The following is a 23343-nucleotide window of genomic DNA, read 5'->3' as shown; positions in this document are numbered from 1 at the left end:
CTCACCTTCGTAATATCTGAATTTTCTTCTACATTTGCCTTGGATTTTTTTTTGGAAATAAAGTATTAGATATGATTAAAGCTTCAAGTGTTCCTCCTTTATCTCATTTTATTTTTTCCCTACTCAGATGTAACCACTTTCCTGAATCTGGTTTTCCTGAATTTAAAAATGTTCCCATTGGGGTGGCTGGTTAGCTCAGCTGGTTGGAGTGCGGTGCTCTTAAAAGCAAGGTTGCTGGTTCGATCCCCACATGGGCCACTGTGAGCTGTGGGGTCCTGGAAAATAAGGCATTCAGCAACTAGATTGAAACAACTACTTGACTCAATGGGTCCACAACTAGATTGAAACAACTAGATTGAAACAACTACTTGACTTGGAGCTGATGGGTCCTGGAAAAACACACTTAAAATAAATAAAAGTTTTAAAAATAAATAAAAATAAAAATGTTCCCATTAAACAAAATTCCTCCTTTCCCCCTCCCCAACCTAATCCCTGGTAATTACCATTCTACTCTCTGTTTCTCTGAATTTGACTACTTTAGATACCTCATATGAGTGGAATCATGTACTATTTGTCTTTTTGTCACTGGCTGATTTCATTTAACATAATGACTTCAAGCTTCATCCATGTTGTAGCATGTGACACGATTTCCTTGCTTTGTAAGGCTGAATGCTATTCCATTGGATGGATATCCCACATTTTGTGTTCATTCGTTCGTTGATAGGCAGTTGGGTTGCTTCCATATCTTGCCTATTGTGATTAATGTTGCTGTGAACAGTACAAATCTCGCTTCCAGACCCTGCTTTCCATCCAGAAGCTGGATCACATGGTAGTTCTAGTCTTAATTTTTCAAGGAAACTTTGTACTGTTTTCCATAGTGGTTGCACCGTTTTCCCAACAGTGTGGTGCTACCTTTTAACAGGACAGAAAGTAGTGAAATCAGAAGTGAAGTCAGAAGAACAGGTAAATTCCAGTAATGTGGAGATAAATTTCACTTAGCCAGAGCGTGTTTCCCTTAGATACTTTAGCTACCATCGCTTGCTTCTCTAAGACTATTACTTCAGGAGTGGAGGAGGGAGACAATTGTTTATTTATTTATTATTGACCACTGGTCCCTGAGAATTTCTGAGATTGCTTACTTCCTGTAGTGCCTTAGCGGTGATTAGCGGAAGTTTGAAGGTTGTGTTTTGTATTGTTTGCAAACTTGAACGAGGTCTTTGACATCTTGGTGCTCCCAAATTCTCATTAAAAAGAAAAAACAGAAAAAAATCAAGCCTCCCAATCTGTTTAGACCATTTCTGACCATTTCAGTTTTCTTTTGAGTATCCTGTGTGTGTGTGTGTGTGTGTGTGTGTGTGTGTGTGTTTGTGTGTTAGGAGAGGTCATGAGTTTCCCCAATGGTGTGTATAAGAGCAGGAGTGAGCAGTGGATTTGGAAGAGGGGTTTCTTCTCTCTCATGCTCTTAGTTTTGAATCTGAAGTGTTACCCAAATGCTTAGTCATGATGATAAAGCAAAGAACTAGAATAGTGTTTATACTGTGTAAGTGTTTGAATAGTGAAGAGTGGCAGGAGAGTGGGAAGAATTTGTCAACATGTTTTGAAGAGTAAGAGGATTAGATAGGAAACACAAAGTAAGATAGCCCACTTCCAGTTCCAAAAGAAGAAAGTACTTCTTTTAAGTGTCCTTTGGAATAACTCAGCTATTTTACTTGGCTCTTAACTCCAAATCTGTTAAACTTTTCGCACTTCAGACAGGTATATGTTCCACCTCGCAGTGTTTATTTGTTCTGAAAGCAAACAGACTTACTATCACTGTATACTACACAGACAGGTATCTGTGTGTTTGCAGAAGCATTACAACTGGCACTGCCCAAACTCAGGTTTTCCTGTGAGACTGCTGCAGGAGTTTATCAATAAATCCATCATCTCCAGTCTCCGCCCCTGTCTGTTCTTCATGCTGCTGCTAAGGGTAATCTAATCCCAGCTGGATGCCTTATGGCCACCTGACCTTGGGGAAATTGGTTCATTTCTCTGTGCCTCCATTCCCTTATTTTATTCCCTGTATCACCTTGTAGCCACCGTATAGGTTCCTCGAAGTTGTTCATGTTCATGCTTGTAAAGTGCATACAACAGTGCCTGCCATGTAATCAGTAATGAAATACTAGTAGAGAGAGAAAATGTTGGCATCATTATTGCTATTTTTGTTTTTGATTGCTTTTACTTCTGAAACCCAGCTCTGGCCACATCATTACTCTGCTCAAGAATTTTCCGTGTTTCCTTTTCTCTTAACAGCAAACTTTTTGGGTGCATCAGAATTACTTTCGAAGCTTGTAAAAAATGCATTTCCCTGAGTTCCCCCACCAGAGATTTCTATTCTGTAGGTGTAGGGTGTGATCCAGGAATCAGTGCTTTGCTGTTTTCCCTGGTGCTTCTGAAGCAGGTGGTACTATTTTGGAGAGTTATGTAGGATGAGGTACAAACTCCTTAGACAGGAATTCCAAGCCCCACTATACCTTTCTAATAGGTATTTCCTTCTGTTCCTTCCTGTCAGACTTTGTTACAATCATGTAAGTAGATTTTCTCTCCATTTACGCTTCCTTGTATACCCCATGAATTTCCCCAGGATGGTATGGCATAATTGTGTGATCAAATACATATTTGTTTCCAGTAATCCACAAACCATCTACTTAATAATATGTTGGAAAATTGTCTGGGGATGAATGGTAAACTATAATATGTGGGACCAACCCTACCTGTTTTGAAAATTAGGATATGGTTCCTAGGTTACGTCACTGGGTGCCTTAGGATATTAATTATTTTTAAATTGACCTTTCCTCTTGCTCTCTATGCACTTCTTTTCTCTGAATTAATTTTCCAGGCATTACCATGAGCAAACACATAGTTCTAACCTTTGTTAGAGAAGTTGCACAGAAGTTGCTCAGCTGTGGTCTGTAGACAGAAACACTGAGGCAAATCTAACCCCAAACTCAGAAGCAAATGGCAGTACTTGATATTGAAGTTCTCTTCTTTTTCTTACCTTCTCTGTCCTATTGCTACAAAATTAAAGCATTAATGACTTTATTTAGGGTAATTCCTTTTAGTGCATTCAGAAATCTCTGATGATCCCTTTTAGTTCTTAATTCCTGCAATCTAAAAGATTGCTTATCGTAAAAAGGTAGGGTGGGGAAAGAAAAGGTCTTGTCTCAGGTATTTCCTTTGCTTGTCTCCTCTCATTCTTACACCTTCCTAAGTGAGATATTATTACCCCCATTTTCTGAAGTTGGACATTCTATATTTTAGAATAATAATAATAGCTAAAATGAATTGAACACATGCTAGGCATTATTTTATGAAAAGTCTTTACAAAGAGGGCATACAATTTAAGAACATAGGGCTTAGAAACAATGGCTGCAGTATTGAAACCCGGGCCCCTGGACCTCATAGACCGATCTCTTTCTGTTGTGGCTTGGAGCCATATTTTAAGTTGTTCAAATTCATTTTTCTGTATTCCCTTCCCTTCTTCATCTCCCCTTAAACTCAAGGATACTATGAAAATTGCTGTAAGTAAAACTCATATAAATCCAAAATTTGATAGATTTTTCTTTCAAGCCATAGAGGTAGTATTTGGTTAATTCCTTTAGTGCATTCTAAATTTAAAAGGAGTCTGACAGAATAAAATGCCCTTTCAAAAAGGAAACAATTAACTCTTGTTAGATGGCAAAATTAGTGGGTTTTTTGTTTCTTTTTTTTAAAGCCTTTAAAAATACAAATGGTAAAATAGTGGCACAAAAAAAAAATATTTTTGCCTAGGTTCAGGTAGCAGTTGGGCAGTTTAGCATAGTTGATATGCAGAATTTATAGAGATACTGGGTATATTAATTAGCAGTTTTATTTTAGCTATGAGAATGAGTTAAATAAAACAAACAGATCCCAAATATTAAATCATGAGTGTGTGTCTTTGGCACTGAACAATATATTAAGACTCACCAGCTAAAAGTAAATGTGAGGTATTTTAAGTCTCCAGCTGAGATTTTTCTATCTTGAGCAACTCTTTCTCCCCTACCCTACTGTTTGTTAATCATTCAACTCGATGTTACTTGCTTACAAAGAAAACAGATCGAACTCCAGCCTCCATCCCCAACCTACCCCCCAAAAATCTGCATTTAACAATGCTAAGTGGAATTTCTTTCTTTTTCTTTTCGTGACTGTTTTTTGTTGTAACTTCTTCCCTTCCTTTCTTTTAAAGGAAGAAAGCTCTGTGGTTAAATGAAATGAGGAAGGGCATTGGAGTAAGATAAACCTGGGGTTTGAATGCTGTCTCAACCACTTAACTGTGGTCTTGGGCAAGTACCTAGCTCCTTTAAGTTCTAGTGTCCCTATTTATAAACAACCATTGCAAGGTTGCTTTGAAGCTAACTGTTCATGCAAGTACAGTGTCTGACAAAAGCTAAGACATTGTAGGTAATAGTAAGTGTTAATTGCTTTTAGTGTAATTAATAATAAGGCTGGCCCAGGGATTAAGATAAGCAGTTGTGTGAAATGGTTTGCTCTATTTTACCAACAAACTATTATGGTTGAGGAAACTCAGGATGATATCTGTTGTTAGCCAGGTAAGCTATGACCTGCAAGGGGAGAGCTCACTCCATGTAACTTAAAAATAGAAGCCTTAGTCAGAAGAATCAAGGGAAAAACTATGAGAAATAAAAAGAGAGTTTATTAGAATGACTATATATACCCCCAAAATCTAAGTTAATAAGTATTATTAACTAATACTAATTAGAAGAGATAATGGGAAAAAGATCATAATTTTAACCATTACTACTAATGATAAGAAATTTAGACATAATCTCAGCAAGATCTGTATGAAACTCATATACATGTGTTTTTTAGTTATGAAATTTCACCAAGAGATATAAAAGAAGACTGAATAAATGAAGAAGCATACCAGTTCTTATAGATGGGAAAATTGAATATTGTAAAGCTACTAGTTCTTAATACGATGTTTCCCCAAAAATAAAACCTAGCCAGACAATCAGCTCTAACGTGTCTTTTGGAACAAAAATTAATATTAGACTTGGTCTTATTTTACTATAATATAAGACTGGGTCAATATAATATAATATAATATAATATAATATAATATAATATAATATAATATAATATAATATATAATATAAGTAATATAATATAAATTGGGTCTTATATTAATTTTTGCTCCAAAAGACGCATTAGAGCTTATGGTCCAGCTAGGTCTTATTTTCAGGGAAACATGGTACAACTTTTAGAGTAAGTGGAATTGGGGAAATTACAATAAGATCGTTTTTGGAGGAAATGTGGCAACAGAGTTCAGATGGAAATATAAATAACTATGAATAACTAAAAGAAAATGTAAAGAGGAGTAATATGTCAGTGAAACATGTTTAAAAATTGTACTGGTACAAGAATGGATTTAATAAATCAGAAACAGATCCTGATTTGAAAAATGTATTAATATATGATATAAAAAGAACCACAGTTTATTTAACAATTCATCACTTGAAGGACATTTAGGTTATTCCCAGCTTTTCGTGATTATGAATAAAAGTGCTGAAAACATGCACTAATACTTACGTGAGAACATAAGTTTTCATTTCTCTTGGGTAGATACCCAGGAATGGAATAACTGGGCATACGTTAGGTATAAATTTAACTTTAGAAGAAATTGCCAGACTATATTCCTATCAGCAATTTATGCGAGTCCTAGTTGCCTAGAATCCTTGATAGTACTTGGTATTGTCAGTTTTTTAAAATTTAGCCATCCTATTAGGTGTGTAGTAGTATGTCAACATGGTTTAATTTGCTTTTTCCTAATAAAAGACTTGAACATCTTTTCAAGTGTTTACTTGCCATACATATATTTTCTTTGGTGAAACGTGTGCTCAGACTTTCCCCCCATTTTTAAATTGTGTTATTTTCTTATTGAGTTTTGAGAGTTCTTTGTATATTCTTTATACAAGTTCTTTGACAGAAATATGGTTTGCAGATAGTCTCCCAGTCAGTGGCTGTGTTTACGTTCTCTTACTAGTCTTTTCAAGAACAAATATTTTAATAAAGTCCAATTTATAAATTTTTATTTTATTTTATAAAACTTATATCTAAAACTTCTTTGCCTAACCCAAGGTCAATCAGATTTTCTCCTATTTTTTCTTCTAGAGGTGTTATAGTTTTACATTTTACATTTGGGACTACGATCTATTTTGAGTTAATTTTCGTACAAGGTATGAGATTAGGTCAAGGTTCAATTTTTTTGCATATGGACGTTCAACTGTTCCAACACCATTTATTGAAAAACAGTATCCTTTCTCCATTGAATTGCCTTTGCGCCTTGTCAAAAATTAGTTGATTGGTATTTGAAAGGGTCTGTTCTGTGCTCTCTATTATGATCCATTGACCTTTGTGTCTGTTCTTTCACCACTAACACATTGTCTTGATTACTGTAACTTTATAGTAAGTCTTGAAATCAGTTGTGGAGAGTCCTCCAAAACTTTGTTCTTTTTTGGCTATTCAAGTTTCTTAATTTTTTCATATTTATTTTAGAGTCAGCTTGTGAATATCTACGAGAAAATCCTGCTGGGATTTTGATTGGGGTTCACTGAATTTATAGATCTAGTTGTCATGGTATGTGTCTCTATTTATTTGTCTTTTTGGTTTCTTTCATCAGTGTTTTGTAGATTTTTTTGTTTGTTTGTTTTTTTAAAGATTTTATTGGGGAAGAGGATCAGGACTTTATTGGGGAACAGTGTGTACTTCCAGGCCTTTTTTCCACGTCAAGTTGTTGTCCTTTCAATCTTAGTTGTGGAGGGCGCCGTTCAGCTTCAAGTTGTTGTCCTTTCAGTGTTAGTTTTAGAGGGTGCAGCTCAGTTCCAGATCCAGTTGCCATTTCTAGTTGCAGGGGGCGCAGCCCACCATCCCTTGAGGGACTCAAGGAATTGAACTGGCAACCTTGTGGCTGAGAGGACGCGCTCCAACTAACTGAGCCATCCGGGAGCTCAGCAGCAGCTCAGCTCAAGGTGCCGTATTCAATCTTAGTTGCAGGGGGCGCTGCCCACCATCCCTTGCGGGACTCGAGGAGTTGAACTGGCAGCCTTGTGGTTGAGAGCCCACTGGCCCATGTGGGAATTGAACCAGCAGCCTTCAGAGTTAGGAGCAGGGAGCTCTAACCGCCTGAGCCAGCAGGCCGGTCCCAGGGCCGGTCCCAGTGTTTTGCAGTTTTCAGCATAAAGATCATACACATGTTATGTTAACTTTATACCTCAGTATTTCATATCAATAGATGGCAAGACTCATCCACATTTTATAGATTGATATACTAAACTTCAGAGCTTTTAGACTTATTGAAGGTCATAGAGCTGATTAATTAGCAGCACATTCTGGTTTTAAGGTGTCATCTGCCTAGTGTTTTTTTTTTTCTACTCGTTTTCACAGGCAGAAGCTTCTCATGGTGAAAAGATGTGGACTTTGGAGTAACTCAGTTTGGGTTCCAGTCTATTCTCCAGTACTGTTTAGTTGTAATTTGTTTCATCTCTGACTCAGTTTCCTCATTCAAGGTACCTACCTCACAGGTTTGTGGTGGACTAAAGGAGATGTAGTTACAAAGTTTCTAGTGTGCTATTTGATGTACATGTAGGACAGGCTCAATAACTTTGTTACTATTAGTAGTAAAAGCTAGTTGTTACAACCCTTGTCATCTTGTGTCATTAGTTAGATGGATTATCTGAATTGTGGAAAACCGACAATGAGCCAGGGACAAGCACTAACAACATGGTCCTTCAGTGTGAGATGGAAAAATTTCTACAAAACCTGTGTCCCGTTATCCCCGTTTTTTCATATGTTGACCATAAAGTAAAAGAAAGATTTTGTCATTGTGAATTTTGATTGGGAATTTTAATGGATGTAGTTTTATTTTAAAAGGTAAAGCTTAAAGTTTTTCTTGAAAAGTGGTGCCTTTGAGACTTTCCACATTTCTATAAAGTCTGCTTTAACTCAAGAAACTCATCAGCTTTAATATTGAGTTTCCCAGCTTTGCAAAGATTTGTGACCCTGCCTTGGCATAGCATAAATGTGAAATGTAATTTGAGTATCAGTGTTACGCTAGAGTAAGACCTTTTACAAAAATGAAACTCTGTGTTGATAATTCCTTTTCCCTAGAATGAGGCCTTTCCGAGATTCCTTTACTCTAAACCTACCAAGATGAAATATGGGCCTAATAAAAAGTCCTTTTTGAAATAAATACACCATACACTTAGGGAAACAGGCCTATAGTGAATACAATATAATTCATTGTTATTTTCTGTTCCTTTAATGTATAGGCAGAGGTTTGAATGAAGTATTGCTATTCTTGATTATGACAGTTATTTTTCCTTTTCTTTTCAATTTGAAAATCAGAAAAGATATTATTTTTGTAGATGCTATGCTAAGTTTGTGAAAAAGGGTGAAGTTCTATGTTGGATAGACAGAATAGATTCAATGGTCTTATACTTAGATACATTTTCCTGGTTTTTGTTTAAATAGAGTAGGGCTTTTAATAATGCATCTTGAAGGGAAATAAACAATTATATGAAAAAAGAGTGGATGGAAACCCCATACATCTTTATCTTTCACTTTTTTCTCTTTTCCCTCATTCTGCACAGAAGTAATTACAGCCCAACTTAAGTGGGAGCCAAAGGGAAAAGAAAAGATTCTACTTCTTTTGGTTAAATAACATTTTAAATCCTAAAATGTTTCATACTCCTTATGCAATAGTCAGCTAAAGCATTAATCAGTTTTTGCTGTTAACTGTAACATTAAAAAGACTAACATTGAGAAAGACTAAGTTATTAGTTGGGTCTTATGCTGACTTCAATCCAGTAAAGGAGTTATTTGTGGCACACCAAGTCTTCCCTCTGGCAAAATTTGAGAATCTAGTGTAGTAAAACCTCATTGCTTTTTTAAAAAAAGTTTTTGTTTGTTTTTAAATATACATCCAGTAAAATTACTCATTTGGTATTCAGTTCTATTAGTTTTGACAAATGCACAATCAAGACACAGAACAGTTTCATTACCCCCAAAATTCCCTCATGCTGCTCCTTTGTAGTTACCCCCAGGTCCCGGCAAAGCCCTGATCTGTTCTCTGCTCTTGTAGTTTTGCCTTTTCCAGAATATAAAGTGGAACCATACAATAGGTAGCTTTTTGAGTCTGGCTTCTTTCATTAAACATAATGCCTTTGAGATCCATCCATATTCTTACATGTCAGAGATTCATTCCTTCTTATTGCTGAGTGGTATTCCATTGTAAGAATGTACCATGGTGTTTCCAATTTACTAGTTGAAGGACGTTTGGGTTGTTTCCAGACTTGGGTGATTAGGAAGGTAGCTACCATAAACATTGTATACAAGTTTTTGTGTGAACATAGGTTTTTATTTTTCTTGGATAAATACCTAAGAATGGAATTGCTGGGTCATATGGTAAAGTATATTTGACTTTATAAGAAACTGTTAAGCTGTTTTTCAAAGTGTCCGTACTATGTTGCATTTATACCAGTAATTTTTTTATACCAGTAATTTTTGAAAGTTCAATTGTTCTGCATCCTTGTCAGCACTTGCTATTATCAGATTTTTTGTTTATTTAACTTTAGCCATTCTAATAGGTGGGTACTCATTGCCTCTTAATGTGCAATTTACTCTTTGATTTCCATTCAATGGATGTTGTTATAATGGTTGCATTGTGTGTAGAGAGAATAGAACTACATCTATCGACTTTTGCAAGTTAAACCGTAGTTTAACACTCTAATAACTGATATCCATTTTGCACTTAGAATTTGAATAAATAAATAAATAATATTTTTCAGCACTCTAGATATATGCTCACCAAGTGGTCATGCTCTTCTAATAAAGATACTAAAGTATGTATCCAAATATTGAAAATAGTATTTATTGTTACATTGTAGACCTACTTTGCATTGTATTTTTTATCTCATTTAATTTTCAAACAATAGACCACAATTAATAGAGAGAGAAAAAAAAAGGAAAGGGAGAACGTATAGGGTTAGGAAGTTATCCCCTGGATAGTTGGGAAGATGTGTTTTCCCCTGGCTTTAGGGTAAAATGCAGGAAATGGTAACAATTGTTCCAATATGATGGGTAATATAACATGGCTCCTGTCTTAGGACCTCAGTCCATAAAGCTCCCCAAATATTTTATATTCTGGAATCAGTTTATTACTATTTAATAATAAGCCCAAGAAACTCAGTTTCTCTGTAATTATAGAGGACCTCCTGATATTGACTCACAAAGTAATTGTTTTCCTGCTGAAGGTACTAAAGTGTAGTATGCAAATAGAAATGTAATTCCCAGGCATTTTGAAACCCTGGGCATAAATCTTTCCCCTATTTTAGGGAATATTTAGAAAAATTTGAAAACTGGTGGTACTTAAGAGAAACACCTTTTACTGATACTAGGTAACTTAAGAACAAAAAGTACACCTTACAATAGTTTGTTTATAGCTTATATTGATAATGTTTTTAAAATTTTTCAGATAAGCTTAAACTTACTAATGAATTTTTAATATTTTAAATTTGGTTATAAGATTGAGTACTGATCCTTAACACATTTTTAAATACTTATTTTCTAGTTTTTGCTACTGTGAGATTGAACAGAAGATACTATCAATATTATGGTACATTTTGTATGTCTTCTGAATATAGAGAAGAATGAAAAGTTTTGGAATAGCCTGGAGCAGTTTTTTTATTCTTTCAATATCTGAAAATATTGAAAAGCAAGAGTGAAATCATTGTTGAAGGAATGAAAAAGAGTCAGAAATTGAGTTTTGCAAATGTGTTTCCACAGTTTTGCAAGAGGCTATAGACAGAATTTCAGCCTATATTCCTGAACCAGATTCTTGTGAGTACCGTTAGTTATACTTACAAATATTTTCCAGTATTTATGCAACACTTGTTTTGTAATCATTTTAGTTCAGCAATAATGCTGTTATCACTTAACATTTCTTTGTTCTGTGAGATTTGCATCATGAATTGATGGAGGATACATTTTTTACTTTCTTATTCAAATCTTGTATTTACTGCTTTTATAGTTCTTTTTTATCTGCAAAAAGCTAACTCGCTCTTGTACCAAACTGCTTGAGTCTCCAGACATCAGTTAACTGCAGCACTCAGAGAGGACTTCAGAAAGAGGTACAGAGAGATAGAGGACACGCTAATTAGGACGTATAATCACAATTAATATTTTTCTAAAAACTCTCATCAAAGTCGCTACAGATACCAATACACAATTAGAATTGGCTGGAAGATATAATGGGCTTTTTACTGAGCCAGGGACATGAAGTGTTAAAAGTGGGATGCAGAGAGAAGCCTACCAGGTGTGTGAAAGGCCCAGAAAAGGTTTTTGGTAAGTTCAAGGAGATCATCTCTTACCAGGACAGGAGTTTGTGCACAAAACAGGAGGGGGAGTGGGCTTAAGGGACTCCCAGTGCTTACAATTTTCATCTCTCGGCCCTTGGGAGGGGATGCTCGAAAAGTGCAGTGTTTGATTTAAAGGCAATGATTGCTTTGGATACTTTTACATCAAAATCATCCCATAAGTTCAAGGTCTGTTGTCTTTTCTTTGGGTCGTTATAGTTCTACTTTCAAACAGTTCGGTAGATTTCAGTTTCTTGTTCTTCTTCAGGGTCTAAATAACTGTATTTTATTGTTCTTTGGAAGCCAAACAAAAAGAAATAACATTGCCAAAGACTGCAGTCTCTCTGCTAGCGTTTGTTACTCTTGTCTAATTATTTCTCTCTAGAGTTTTTCTAAGAATTATAGGGCATTGAAAGGAAACCGGCTACTGAAATGATGGAGAGTTTATCCCATAGTTACTCTTAGGCGGCCAGCAGGAGCTTTTTGGCACTTCATTCCGACTTGCTTGTGATTCGCTTTATGCGTCCTCTTCATATTGTTTCATTCTCATTAATATCCATTAGTCATGTCGCAGGCTCTTTTGTGCTGCTCTGGTGTCTGTGATTTCACCTCATTAAAAAAATCAGCGCTTCATCTCTTGTCTTTGGCTGTAGGTCCTTGGCACTGCTTCTATCCATTGAAATTTCCTTTCTTCTTTTTCATTTTGCCAGCCTCCTAGTCAGTTGCATTGTTTCTGATTAACTCCTATCTGGTTCCATATGAAGATCAAGAACTGTGAAGGCCCTTAGATTTTGCTCTACTTACGAGCTAGCACGTTATCCTGACACAACTTAATGGATGGTCACGGTGGCTCTACGTTTATTCCTGGTGCTCCTAATAGTCACTTAACTTGAGTTCATTTTGTTCGAGGTCAGTCTCTGGGATCGGGCCTTGAATCTGAGCTCCACACAGGACAGACGCACGCGTTCCCTGGACTTGGTCCCTTCATTTCAGCTTCCCTTCCCTTGGTTAGTTTGGAGAGGAATGTGAACATGATAGTGTATTTTTGTCTTGACACTTCAGCCCCCTCCCTGGCACTAGGGTGGTCTGTCTTGCTGAAATAGTTGCCATTCACCTAAGCTACTGTTAAGGTGATTAGTAATCCATAATTGCTCTTTTTCATCCTCTCAGAAACCACCTCCTAAATAAACCCTTCTGTTTTTGTCACTGTATTCATGGGCACCCATAGTGGTAATGTATGGAGCCCTGCATAGGTGGGATACCCTCTTATTCTCTACTTAGATGGCCCACAACTTGGATTTCTGGATGTCAGGACAGTCTGTTTCCCAGACATTTTCTAAAACTGCCATGGTGATAAATCCAATCCCAGGCTCTCAGATTTTATCCACAGGGTATAACAAAGCTGTGGCCTATGAATCTGACATCTGAATTGTGTTTATGTTATTTTATTAGTATCCCTTTCTTCCAGCGATCATATTAATTATTGCAGTGCTCCTAACCCCTTCCAGCTTATGTGTTGAGGCTCAGTGTTGTTACACGTGCCATATTACCTATGTCCTTTTTACATACAAGAAAAGGAAGGCAGAAGATTAGCTAACTTGCCTAAGGTCATAAAGTTGGTAAGTGAGAGAGGTGGAGGTAAACCTGTCTGCTCTACAGTCCATGCCCATAACCACTTCACTTTACTGCCTCTTCAAATGATTGTCCTATGAGAGTTGTAAGTCGCAGATGTTATAGATTCACACTAGAGGCAATAGAGTTAGGGTTGATGGAGGAGTAAACTGCAGCTGAGTCTTGACATAGGGGATAGGTTTGAATATGTGGAGACGAGAGCATTCCAAGAGGAACAGATTGAACAAAGGCACAGAGATGGGTGTAGAAAGACTATGTTCAGGAGATAATAAGAGATTGAACTGGCTCTATAGAAATAATAACTAATGAACTTGGTTAGTACTGAAGGTTTATCCATTAGAACTTTACTGGGGAAAAACAAAACCTTCGTTTTCGTTTCAGAACTCTTAGACTAATTGGGTTCTTAAAAAAATATACTAATCTTATCTCATTCATTAGGAACACTAATTCAGGTTTCAGACGAAAGTGCATTAGTAAGAAAATAATAGAATAAAATTCTCAGTCTTTGTTCTAGAGTTTCTTAATCTGTTCTTTTTTTTTTTTTTGAGCTAGTTCTGCCCACACCAGTGTAATTTGGTTAGGTAACTTGTGATGAAATTGGTCTAACAGGAGGAATTGGATGTATGTTGAAATTATGCCAGATTTTGGAAGAAAAATGTTATTTTAAGCATTCTGGTCATTTTTGGTGGAGTAAGGTCTTGCCATGAAGTTGTCATTGGCAAGTTTACAGACCACTAAACACAGCTTCCTTATTTACAAAAACCGCACACACACATACACACACACATTCATATACACACTAGAAGTAATGTGAATACATGTAACTCTGTCAAAGAAATGTCATGCTTACATAGCCTAATAAAAATGAGAACACTGATTGAGATGGGAAGCTGATTCCTTTCCTAAGTTTGGGGCTGAAGAAATCTGAACTCTCCTCTAGGTTTTGTAACTAACTCACCACTCAAACTTGAAATATATATAAAACAATCACTCTCCCATATAGATTCATTCATTTGGTATATTCACAAATTAGAAGAGGTGTGAAGAACAGGAAGATAAGCTAACGCCAAAGGTTAGGAACTGAAGAAATGTGGGAGGCATCAGTTTGGTATAGGGTTGACCAAATGGAATATCTTTGTGGATTCCTTTGTTTTGACTTGTGTGGATAAGCAGCTTATGATGACATAAAGAATTTTAAGGTTGATTTCCTTTACTAGAATAGAGAAACAAACTCCTTCATAACTTTCTGTTCAAGTCTCTGGATTTGCAGCTACCTAGTAACACTTAAAAATCATCAAAATTACATTAAAGATTTTTTTCCCAAGCTAAACTTTTATCATTATAGTGCTATTTTATATAGTGCATTATCTATTCAGAAGTATAATTTGTACTATAGATTTCTCTGGGCTTTTTAAACCTAGATTCATAGCTATTTTGGAATGGTTTTCTTTTATCTGCAGTTGATTTTAACTATAAGTTTTTGCACGTTTCCAAAGTCCCATGTTGATACTGTGGAAACAGTTATTGTCAAACTGTGTTGAAAATAATTTCTTTCTGATAAAATGAGTATAAACAATAGCAAAAACCAAATCCTAACTGACCTTTAAATGTATCTGCATTAAAAGACTAAAGCCAAGGACTTCTAAATATTTTCATACGAAGAACTATTTGAAATGTATCTAAAGAAAATGTTTATTTTCTAAATCTTTTAATTTGGGAAAGAGATTCAAATCTGGGAAAGATTCAAATTGTGGTTGGTTTTCACTCAACTGATCAGGATGACCTGTAAACTTTCTCATCCGGGGTTTATCCCATCATTTTCTTAAAGTTTCAATTCTCCATTAATTTCTTCCCGAGAAGAACACCCTGGCTTATGGTGCCAGCCGTAGCACAATCTTGTCTGACCTATATCAATGGTCACACTTAGCCATCTGAGCCTGGGACTTTTGCAGCTATCCAGTGGGATTATTTATTATTTAACATGTCATTTCCAGCGTGTGCTCTCAGTGCCATGTAGATAAGCATAGGTCCTGCCTTTGGAGATTTACAATCCAGAAACACTAATATCACACAGAGCCACCCACACATTGGAGTGTAGGGTCAAAGAGCTAGAAATGAAGAGTACTGGAGAGGAGACTGAGGATGTTAGTTTTATCATTACGAATGGTACCTAGTTTTATGTACTGTACTGTATATATTTGCCAATGTAAATAAAGTGAATGGCATAGAAAATGGATTTGAACTAGAATTAATTTTATTCATCCTTACAAAGTTGTCATGAACATTTATTGAGAAAATCAGAGTTCATTTTATTAAGAAAGCATTAAATCTTAGTGAATGTCTCTTTCCTTCTTTCCTTTGCAGAATACATCTGTAACTGCTCTGTGGTCGGAAGCCTGGATGTGAATCGCTGCAACCAGACCACAGGGCAGTGTGAGTGTCAGCCAGGCTATCAGGGGCTTCACTGCGACACCTGCAAGGAGGGCTTTTACGTGAACCGCACTTCCGGGCTGTGTGGGCCCTGTGACTGCAGCCCACACGGAGCCCTCAGCACCTTCTGCAGCAGGTAAGCCGCCTGCCCGCGGTGGAGGCGACCCAGCTGGCTAAACACTGACAGGGAGGGGCCGCAGACTTCCCAGATAGTTCATGTGCTTCTGTTCCCTCATTTTGTATATCGTATTTAATGTCAAGATTACAAAGCTTCTGATTTATAGATTTAGTTCTTCAGAAGCGCCTGAGTCACCAGTTTTGCTTTGTGATAGGTTCTCTAAATTTCATAGAAAAAAAATTATTGAGAAAGCAGTCTGCTTTCTGGAAGCAATACATTCCAGGCATTTCCAGTGGAAATGTTCCTGTTATGTTTATTAGCATACCACTGGAGTTTCAGGAAACATACTCTTTGGTTTATTTTTCTCTTATCAAAATTCTAGAACTGTTTCTTTGCATACCCAAAGCTTAAACTGGCTAATGTGTTAATTTCTTTCACTAGTGGGGAAAAGGACTGGTTTCACTCTATCTAGCAGCACAGTTTTGGGGCCCAAAACTGGATTAAGCAGGAATTGTCTGAAAATTACTTTTATAATAGTATGTTAGTTGGAGGTGATTTAATCTAATAGAACAGCATCCCGGAATCTGAGGATTTGCCTTCTACTCTACTGAAAGTAATTATTCTTTGACCTTGTATGAGACACGTAGCTTTTTGTGGATTCCAAGTCAAAAAGCTGAAGAGATGTTATTATGTAAAGAAAAGAACATGGGCTTTAGAATCAATCTAACCAGGAGGGGGATCCAAGAACTGCTACCACTTAGGAGCTTCGTGTTTTGAGCAAGTTATTTCATTTCTCTGATTCTCAGTTTCTTCTCAAGGTTGTTGTGAAGGTTAAATAAGTAGAATGTATATAAATACATAGTATACATTACTGAATAAATTCTGGTTTGTTTCAGTTTCAAGGGAATATTGTTAGCTTAATGAGGGAATATTTTTAAAGAAAGTTTAGCTCCTTGGCAGAAAAGCTTCTTTATACTTAGCTATAGATATTTTGTATGCTTCTTTATAAATCATAGTGTGCTATTATACAATATAGTGTCAAATTGTACTTCCATTAAAAATATAGAAGTGAACTTGGTTAAGAAGTTTATCATTTCAAGTGCAACAGTAATACATTTATGATGCTTGGTTTGTTAAAATAGTTATTTGTCTTCATTCTCACAATAACTACTTTTACATAGGTTATTATATCACAAAGGTTGTAAATGGCAGAGAAGGAATTCCAAATTAGGTCTTCCAATTCCAAGTCCAGCATCCTTACTAACCTGCTATATGGCTTTTATAATGAGAAAACTGATGAGCTCTGTCAGTTGAGGTTGAGAATATTGTAGTTGCTTACCATTGCTCCCTTTACTCCACAAAAACATGCCCACACAAGTTGTATTCAGAAGATTCACTTTTCTTAGTATTTTAAAAGATGAGATTTGTTTATTCTAGTATCTCATGGCATGTCCACTGCTTCTTTTAGGATAAGATTCTGCAAACATAACTTGTCTTGAGTACTTTTGGAGAGAGAGGAAAAGTGTTTACTACTAGGCCAAAGTGCCTTATCAGAGGAGAAAGAAATAAGGAGAGAATTGAGAGAGAGTTTTAGAAGCAGGAGAAGAGGGAAAAAATAATACTAATATTTATATAATATCTTACTGTTTTTATGGTTCTTTTTCAAATTATTTTTGATTCATCTTTTTCCTGACAGTGTCATTAAGTGGCATAAGCTAAAACACCCTTCAAAAATAGGTAGTAATTATAAAGCAGTAGAAAGGTGTGTAATTCAAAGGTCCAGGGCAGGGTGTGTAAACTGTAGCCCATGAACTAAATCCAGCCTGCTGCCTGTTTGGGTAAGTGAAGTGTCACCAGAACACAGATACACCTGCTTGTTTCCCCGGGATCTATGGCTGCTTTTGTGCTGCAGTGACAGAGCTGCCTGCAGTGTTGACAGAGGCCTGTACGCCTAGAATATTTACTATCTGGATCTTTCACAGTAAGTTTGCCAACTCCTGGTTTAGAGTTCCCATCCTGGTGGGTATTGCCAGGTAACGATATAGCTTTGGACAAGTCACTTTACTTCTTTTAAGCATCCTGTCTCTCTCCTGTATAGAGTTGTTTTGTCTTAAGGATCAAGCAAGACAGCGCATGTGTAAAGTTTTACAGTCTTACTTGCTAGGCAGACAATAAAAATAACAATGGGAACCATTTACTGAGCACGTGCCATATGCTAGAGCACTGTGCTAACTGCTTTATGTGCGTTTCCTCCTTTCATCTTCACAAAAACTCACCCGAGGAGACCACTATTACTTGACCACTTGGATATGAGAATTTTGATGTATAAAGGGTATAGTTGACTTGCCAAGTTCTCACACTTGAGCTGCCATTCAATCCAGTTGCACAAATGTAATGAGCCAGTGTTTATTCTGTGAAGCAGAATACTTCACAATTAATGTTTTTCCTAGTAGAAAACCTCTTGGCAGTTAACAAATATCCTAGAATGCACTTATCTCTCCATTCATTGTGTTTTGGCTAATGATCATATACCAAAAAAATTGTATTTATGGCCCAGACACTCAAAAAAGCCATATACAACATTTAACAAAATAATATGTGGGAAGTCCTGTGTTAAATTCCCAGTATAATTGGTAGAATGTCAGAATCACATGTGGACAGTTTGTCCAGTGCGCTACACGCCAGCAAAGCTGATGAGCGGTGTGTTACTGCCTGTGAACCAACTGTTAATCACTGATTGTTTTGGATCAGGAAGTGAAGCTTTAGGTATTTTATATTGTACATTGGAATTTGTTGCTTACATAGAGGTGCTTTACTGTGCTTTAGTTACACTGTAGGAAGTCGGTTTAGTGGTTTGGGGTTGATACGTAATGAATCGTAATTTTTCCATTTAAAATACTAGAAAATAGGTTCTGCGTTAGTATTTCATACAGAATATTCTGGTTTTCAGTAATGCATGATTGATGGTAAGCATGAGGTGCAAGACACCAGTATCATTATTAGTATTACCTAGTGTACATGGGCTATTTTCTAGATGTGCCCGATGGTTCTATTACCCTTAGGAGATCCCCGTTTTTAATGAGTAACACATGACTTTATATTATCTGCACACTGTCCAACTGTGTTGATTTCTCCTGTCGTTTGCCTTTTCATTGAAATCTGTGAGAACCTTGTTTCTCCCACCACCCTGCAGCCCTTGCAGGCGGTGGCTGTTTTCTCTCCCACTCCTCTTACCTGTCTGGATCTAGAGTTGGAATGCATATCTTCCTTGTTCCTCGCTGCCATTCCCGGAGTGCTCTCCCTTTTTCCTTCCTAAAAACCCCTCCTCTGAAGCTCATAGCGATAGACTATGTCATTACGTGTCCTTGCGGCTGTTCCCCCTTCTGGGCACTACCCCGTATTTTTCACATGACTCACTGTTGCCAGTCTGATACTACCTGTGTCATAATTGTGGATGATTTCAGTAGTATCTATAGACGATCCTACCGTGTTTCCCCCAAAATAAGACCTAGCCGGACCATCAGCTCTACTGCATCTTTTGGAGCAAAAATTAATATAAGACCCGGTGTAATATTATATTATATATTATATTTTAATATAAGACTGTGTCTTATATTAATGTTTGCACCAAAAGACACACCAGAGCTGATGGTCTGGTTAGGTCTTATTTTCGGGGAAACATGGTAACAGTGCTTTGGCCTTTCAGTTTCTTGACTTCTCTTCCAATAAGCTTTCCTCCATGCTCTATTTCTTGATTGTCTCTGGCCCCAAGGATAGGCATATTAAATTTTTAAAGATAATTCCATACTTCTTTTCTATAAGTTACTACAGAGTAATGTTTAATTAAAAAATTTTTAAACACTATTATTTCAGAATGTCAGGCAATTTGTCAGAACAAGCAATATATCACAAAAGTCACTTAAAAGGCTGCACTTAAAGGAAGTCTTTAGAAGGAAGGCATGGGATCTCTAAATCCAGCTCTAAGCACCACATTTCTTACTACCAGGAAGGAAGTTAAGTTGACCTGAGGCTAGAGAACAGAAATGGGAAATTGCAGAACTATGTGCTTTGGCAAGAACATATGGTGAACTATGAGGAAACACCTCTATGTTCTGCTCTGTTATAAATTATATGTAAGTGAGTTAGGGGTAAAAGGAAATTGTAGGCAAGTAGTGTGCTATGTAGTAGAAAGGAAATGGAATCTGAAATTAGTAGACTTTGATTCCATTCTTGGTTTAGCCATTTACTAACTGTACAGCCTTGATTAAGATGTTTGACCTTTCAGAGCCTCAGTGTTTTCATCTGTAAAATAGGATTAATGTATGTAACACAGGATTAATGTATGTAACAGAAAGGATTTTTTGTGAGAATAGTGTGTGTGTGTGTGTGTGTGTGTGTGTACCTGTGTACATCGTGACTGGCACGTAGGTTCAGCTCTGTGACTCCTTAGGAGTTGAATCTGTTTTTAAAAAAGTGAGGACTAGAATGGGTGACTCACACAGGAGGAGGGTGAAGTTGACCAGGCTCGGCTGCGAGTAGGGATTGGGGGGTTTGTTTCTGTTGGTACGTTGAAGAAGAAATTCTTCTTTCCAACAAGGAAAAAAAGCATTTAGATGAAGAAACCTATTAAACCTTTTAAAATTGTATATTCTATATTTTAGAATAATAATGATAATAATAATAATAATAGCTAAAATTAGATACATGCGAGGCACTATCCTAGGCCCTGTGCATGTAGTAATTCATTTACTCCTTACAGCAACCATATGAGGTTGGCATTACCATCATCACCATCACCACCATCATCATCATCATTTGCACAGGAAAAAAATTGCAAGTTAGGTAATTTGCTAAACTTACAAGGTAGTAGCCAGTAAGTGAAAGAGTTGGGATGAAAACATTTGCAATCTAGATCAAGAATCTGTTTTCCTATCCACTATGCTGATACAGCCTTTCTCAAAATCGCAGCTACTGAGCACAGTGAGTGCATATTTTAAGGAACTTTGATGCTGTGGTGCAGACTATTTGACATTTTATACGACTGTCTTCTGGTTGTGCTCTGGTCATCAGACCCTGACTCCAGTATGATGTAGCTCACGCTGTCTAAATAACGTCTCGGTAAGGAGCAATCCATTTTAGCTCAGTAGAAACTGAGAACATAGAGGACCAGCCCTTCAGTGAATAATTATCAATTACAATATCTATTATATTGTTATCCTTTTGAGTTGAATCTGTTTTGATAAAAAAAAAAAGTAAGGGATAGAATCACGAAAGGAGTAAAAACTTTGGAGTGAAAACAGTATTTCTTTTGTTCTTGTCAAGGAAGTATAACCTGTGCAAGACTAAAGGACACAGAACTACTAAAAGCCAATACACAACAGTTTATAAATATATGCTAAATTTCTAAGTGGGGTAGTTTAGAGTGGGAAAAGAACAGGGATAAGCTGATGTAATAAGGAACAGCTTTCCAGAGAAGGTGCGGCGTAAGATGTGTCTTCCAAGTTATGATAGGGGAAGTTAGAGAGATAAGAAGACTTTATCAGGAGGAGAAAGCCATGTGAATTCAAGTGAATTTTATAAGATTATACAATAAGATGAAAAATCTGATCTCCTAACACCTACTCAAATTCTCTTCTGTTTGACCTCCCTCTTCTCTTTTTAAAAATAAATAAAAATAGAAAAGCGGACTCAATTCTGTCCTGATTCTCTCATACATCTAATGCCCATGGAACGAACAGCTGGCTTTTTAAAAATTCATTTCCTTGTTCTTTATGCCCATATATTTCAGTGGGAGTTGTCCCAGAGAGCGTAGAATTTGGCTACAGGAGACAGATGTGGGTTGTGCAATGTCTTTGTGTGCAAACACAGAGTCCTTTATGTACTGACAGATGGCCACCCCCTCACATCGCCATTGGTGTTCCAACCTGTTTAATTGGGAAGGAGCTGGTCTAGAATATCTTGACTTTTCGTTTTTGCTTTTGGGAGCATTTCGAATGTTTTCCTGACTTACATTTGGACATATGTTTAATAAATGAGTGGCGAAATCAGACAGCATTTTATCATAAACAGCAGTATGCCTAGTGAGAGACTGGGTCTCTTAATACAACCCTTAAAATGTTGCCCGGACTGACTTCGTATGTAGGGAATTATACACAGATTTAAGATTTTTAAAAATGTATTCATAGTAGGTTAGTTAGTACCCAAGGTGCCTCATTCTGGACTGTCTCTCTAAGATAGAAAAGAAGTTTGTAGTGGTGTAATATCCTTTCCATAAAATCAGTGGTTGGTGCTATACAGTGTATTTTGAAATATTTACTACCTTGCATTTTTAATCATGAGACTATGCCCCAAGACAGAGAGCAAAATTTTACTCATAAAGTAAATATATGCTGAAATAAATGTCAATAGAAAGATGAGAAAACCTCCGAGGCTCATTCGTATTCCTGTGGGGCTCTGAAACTCATCTCTTGTGTAATAATCGGGAGTAACAACTGCTTGTGTAAATTCTTATTTATTACTTTGCCTGTAATTCTGAGAGATCAAGGGAAGATTATGTGCTCACTAGGTACCATCAACAATGGAGGAAAGCTTCATCATTTTATTTACTCATTTTATTTAATAAAGACATCACGTCTCCCAATTATGTGTCCAAAGGCATTTTCCCTGTCCGTGCTCAAGGAATTTAGTGTCTGGAGGGAAGACGGAAGGAAGTATGAGGACTTCCGTCCAAGTATGAGGACTCATGAAGTACACAGGCGATTCGATTCAAGGAGGTCTTGAGAAAGGAAGCTGTATTTAAATTGAGATTGGAAGGATGAGTAAAATCTGAATGAAAGAATAAGGCATCTTTAGTAGATTGCAAGTGGCTGTTTCTTGAAGGCTGGGAACACGTGGTAATGGTGGAGAGCAGGGGGTGAAGGAGGGTGGGGCATGGTAAGAGATGAAACTGCTGTCAGTAAATACTCAATGAATGGACAGAATGAATGAATGAAGAATAAAAAGGGTCAGGCCATGGAGGGCTTGATATGCCATGCTAATTAGTTCATCCAGTGAAGAACGTCGGGTAAGGAGGGCCCTCGGATTTGCTTTTTAGAAAAATCCTTCTATCGGAGGTCTGGTGGCAAGAGAGAGTAAGCTCCGGCAAAGAGACCAGTGAAAAGGCTGTTGTAACAGTCCAAGTCAGAGAGGTGGAAGGTCTGAACTAAGCCATTAGCCTTGGCAAAGGTGCTACTAGAGAGGAGAGAACCAGTGTAAGAAATATTTGGAAGAGAACGTCTATACGACGACATAGTTGATGGTACGTATAGTGTGTACAGAGTAAGGGAGAGACAGAGCGATAACTCCCACGTTTCTTCTCTGGTTTGGGCACCTGAGTGAAGGGATATTCTATTAACTGGATAAAGAACACAGGTAGATAAGCCAGGTGGAGGGACGTGATGACGATGTTAGGTTTCAAACACGTTCATTGCAAAGTGACTGTGGGCCATTCAGACAGAGATGTCCTGTGGACAGTTGCACACATGGTATGCCAAGGGCAAGAAGTCCTCTTAACTAGCATTTCCTAGCGCTAGCTTAGAGGAAAACAGAACAAAGCCTTGTAGTATTAATTTTATTTAAAAATAACTGTATTCTATACCTTCATTATTTTTCTTGCAATTATACCAATATCTAGTGTAAATTATCTTTTTTGGTGGTACTTTTCAATTATTTTTTTCCTTGAATGTAGAATTT

General features: G+C 36.9%; 1 protein-coding gene across 2 annotated transcripts in view; it reads left to right on the top strand.

Moving 5' to 3' along the window:
• MEGF9 (multiple EGF like domains 9) overlaps window positions 1–23343 on the top strand; it is an 83713-nt gene that overhangs the window by 24549 nt on the left and 35821 nt on the right. For both annotated transcript variants that reach the window (XM_081067464.1, XM_081067465.1), the window contains one exon: window positions 15429–15630. In XM_081067464.1, coding sequence (XP_080923590.1) covers window positions 15429–15630 — 202 coding nt within the window. The remainder of the gene's footprint in view (window positions 1–15428; window positions 15631–23343) is intronic.

Source organism: Rhinolophus hipposideros (genome assembly GCF_964194185.1).
Source record: "Rhinolophus hipposideros genome assembly, chromosome: 11".
Lineage (NCBI taxonomy): Eukaryota > Metazoa > Chordata > Mammalia > Chiroptera > Rhinolophidae > Rhinolophus > Rhinolophus hipposideros.
The sequence above is the reverse complement of the archived record's forward strand: the minus strand, read 5'-3'. Positions and strand labels throughout refer to the sequence as shown.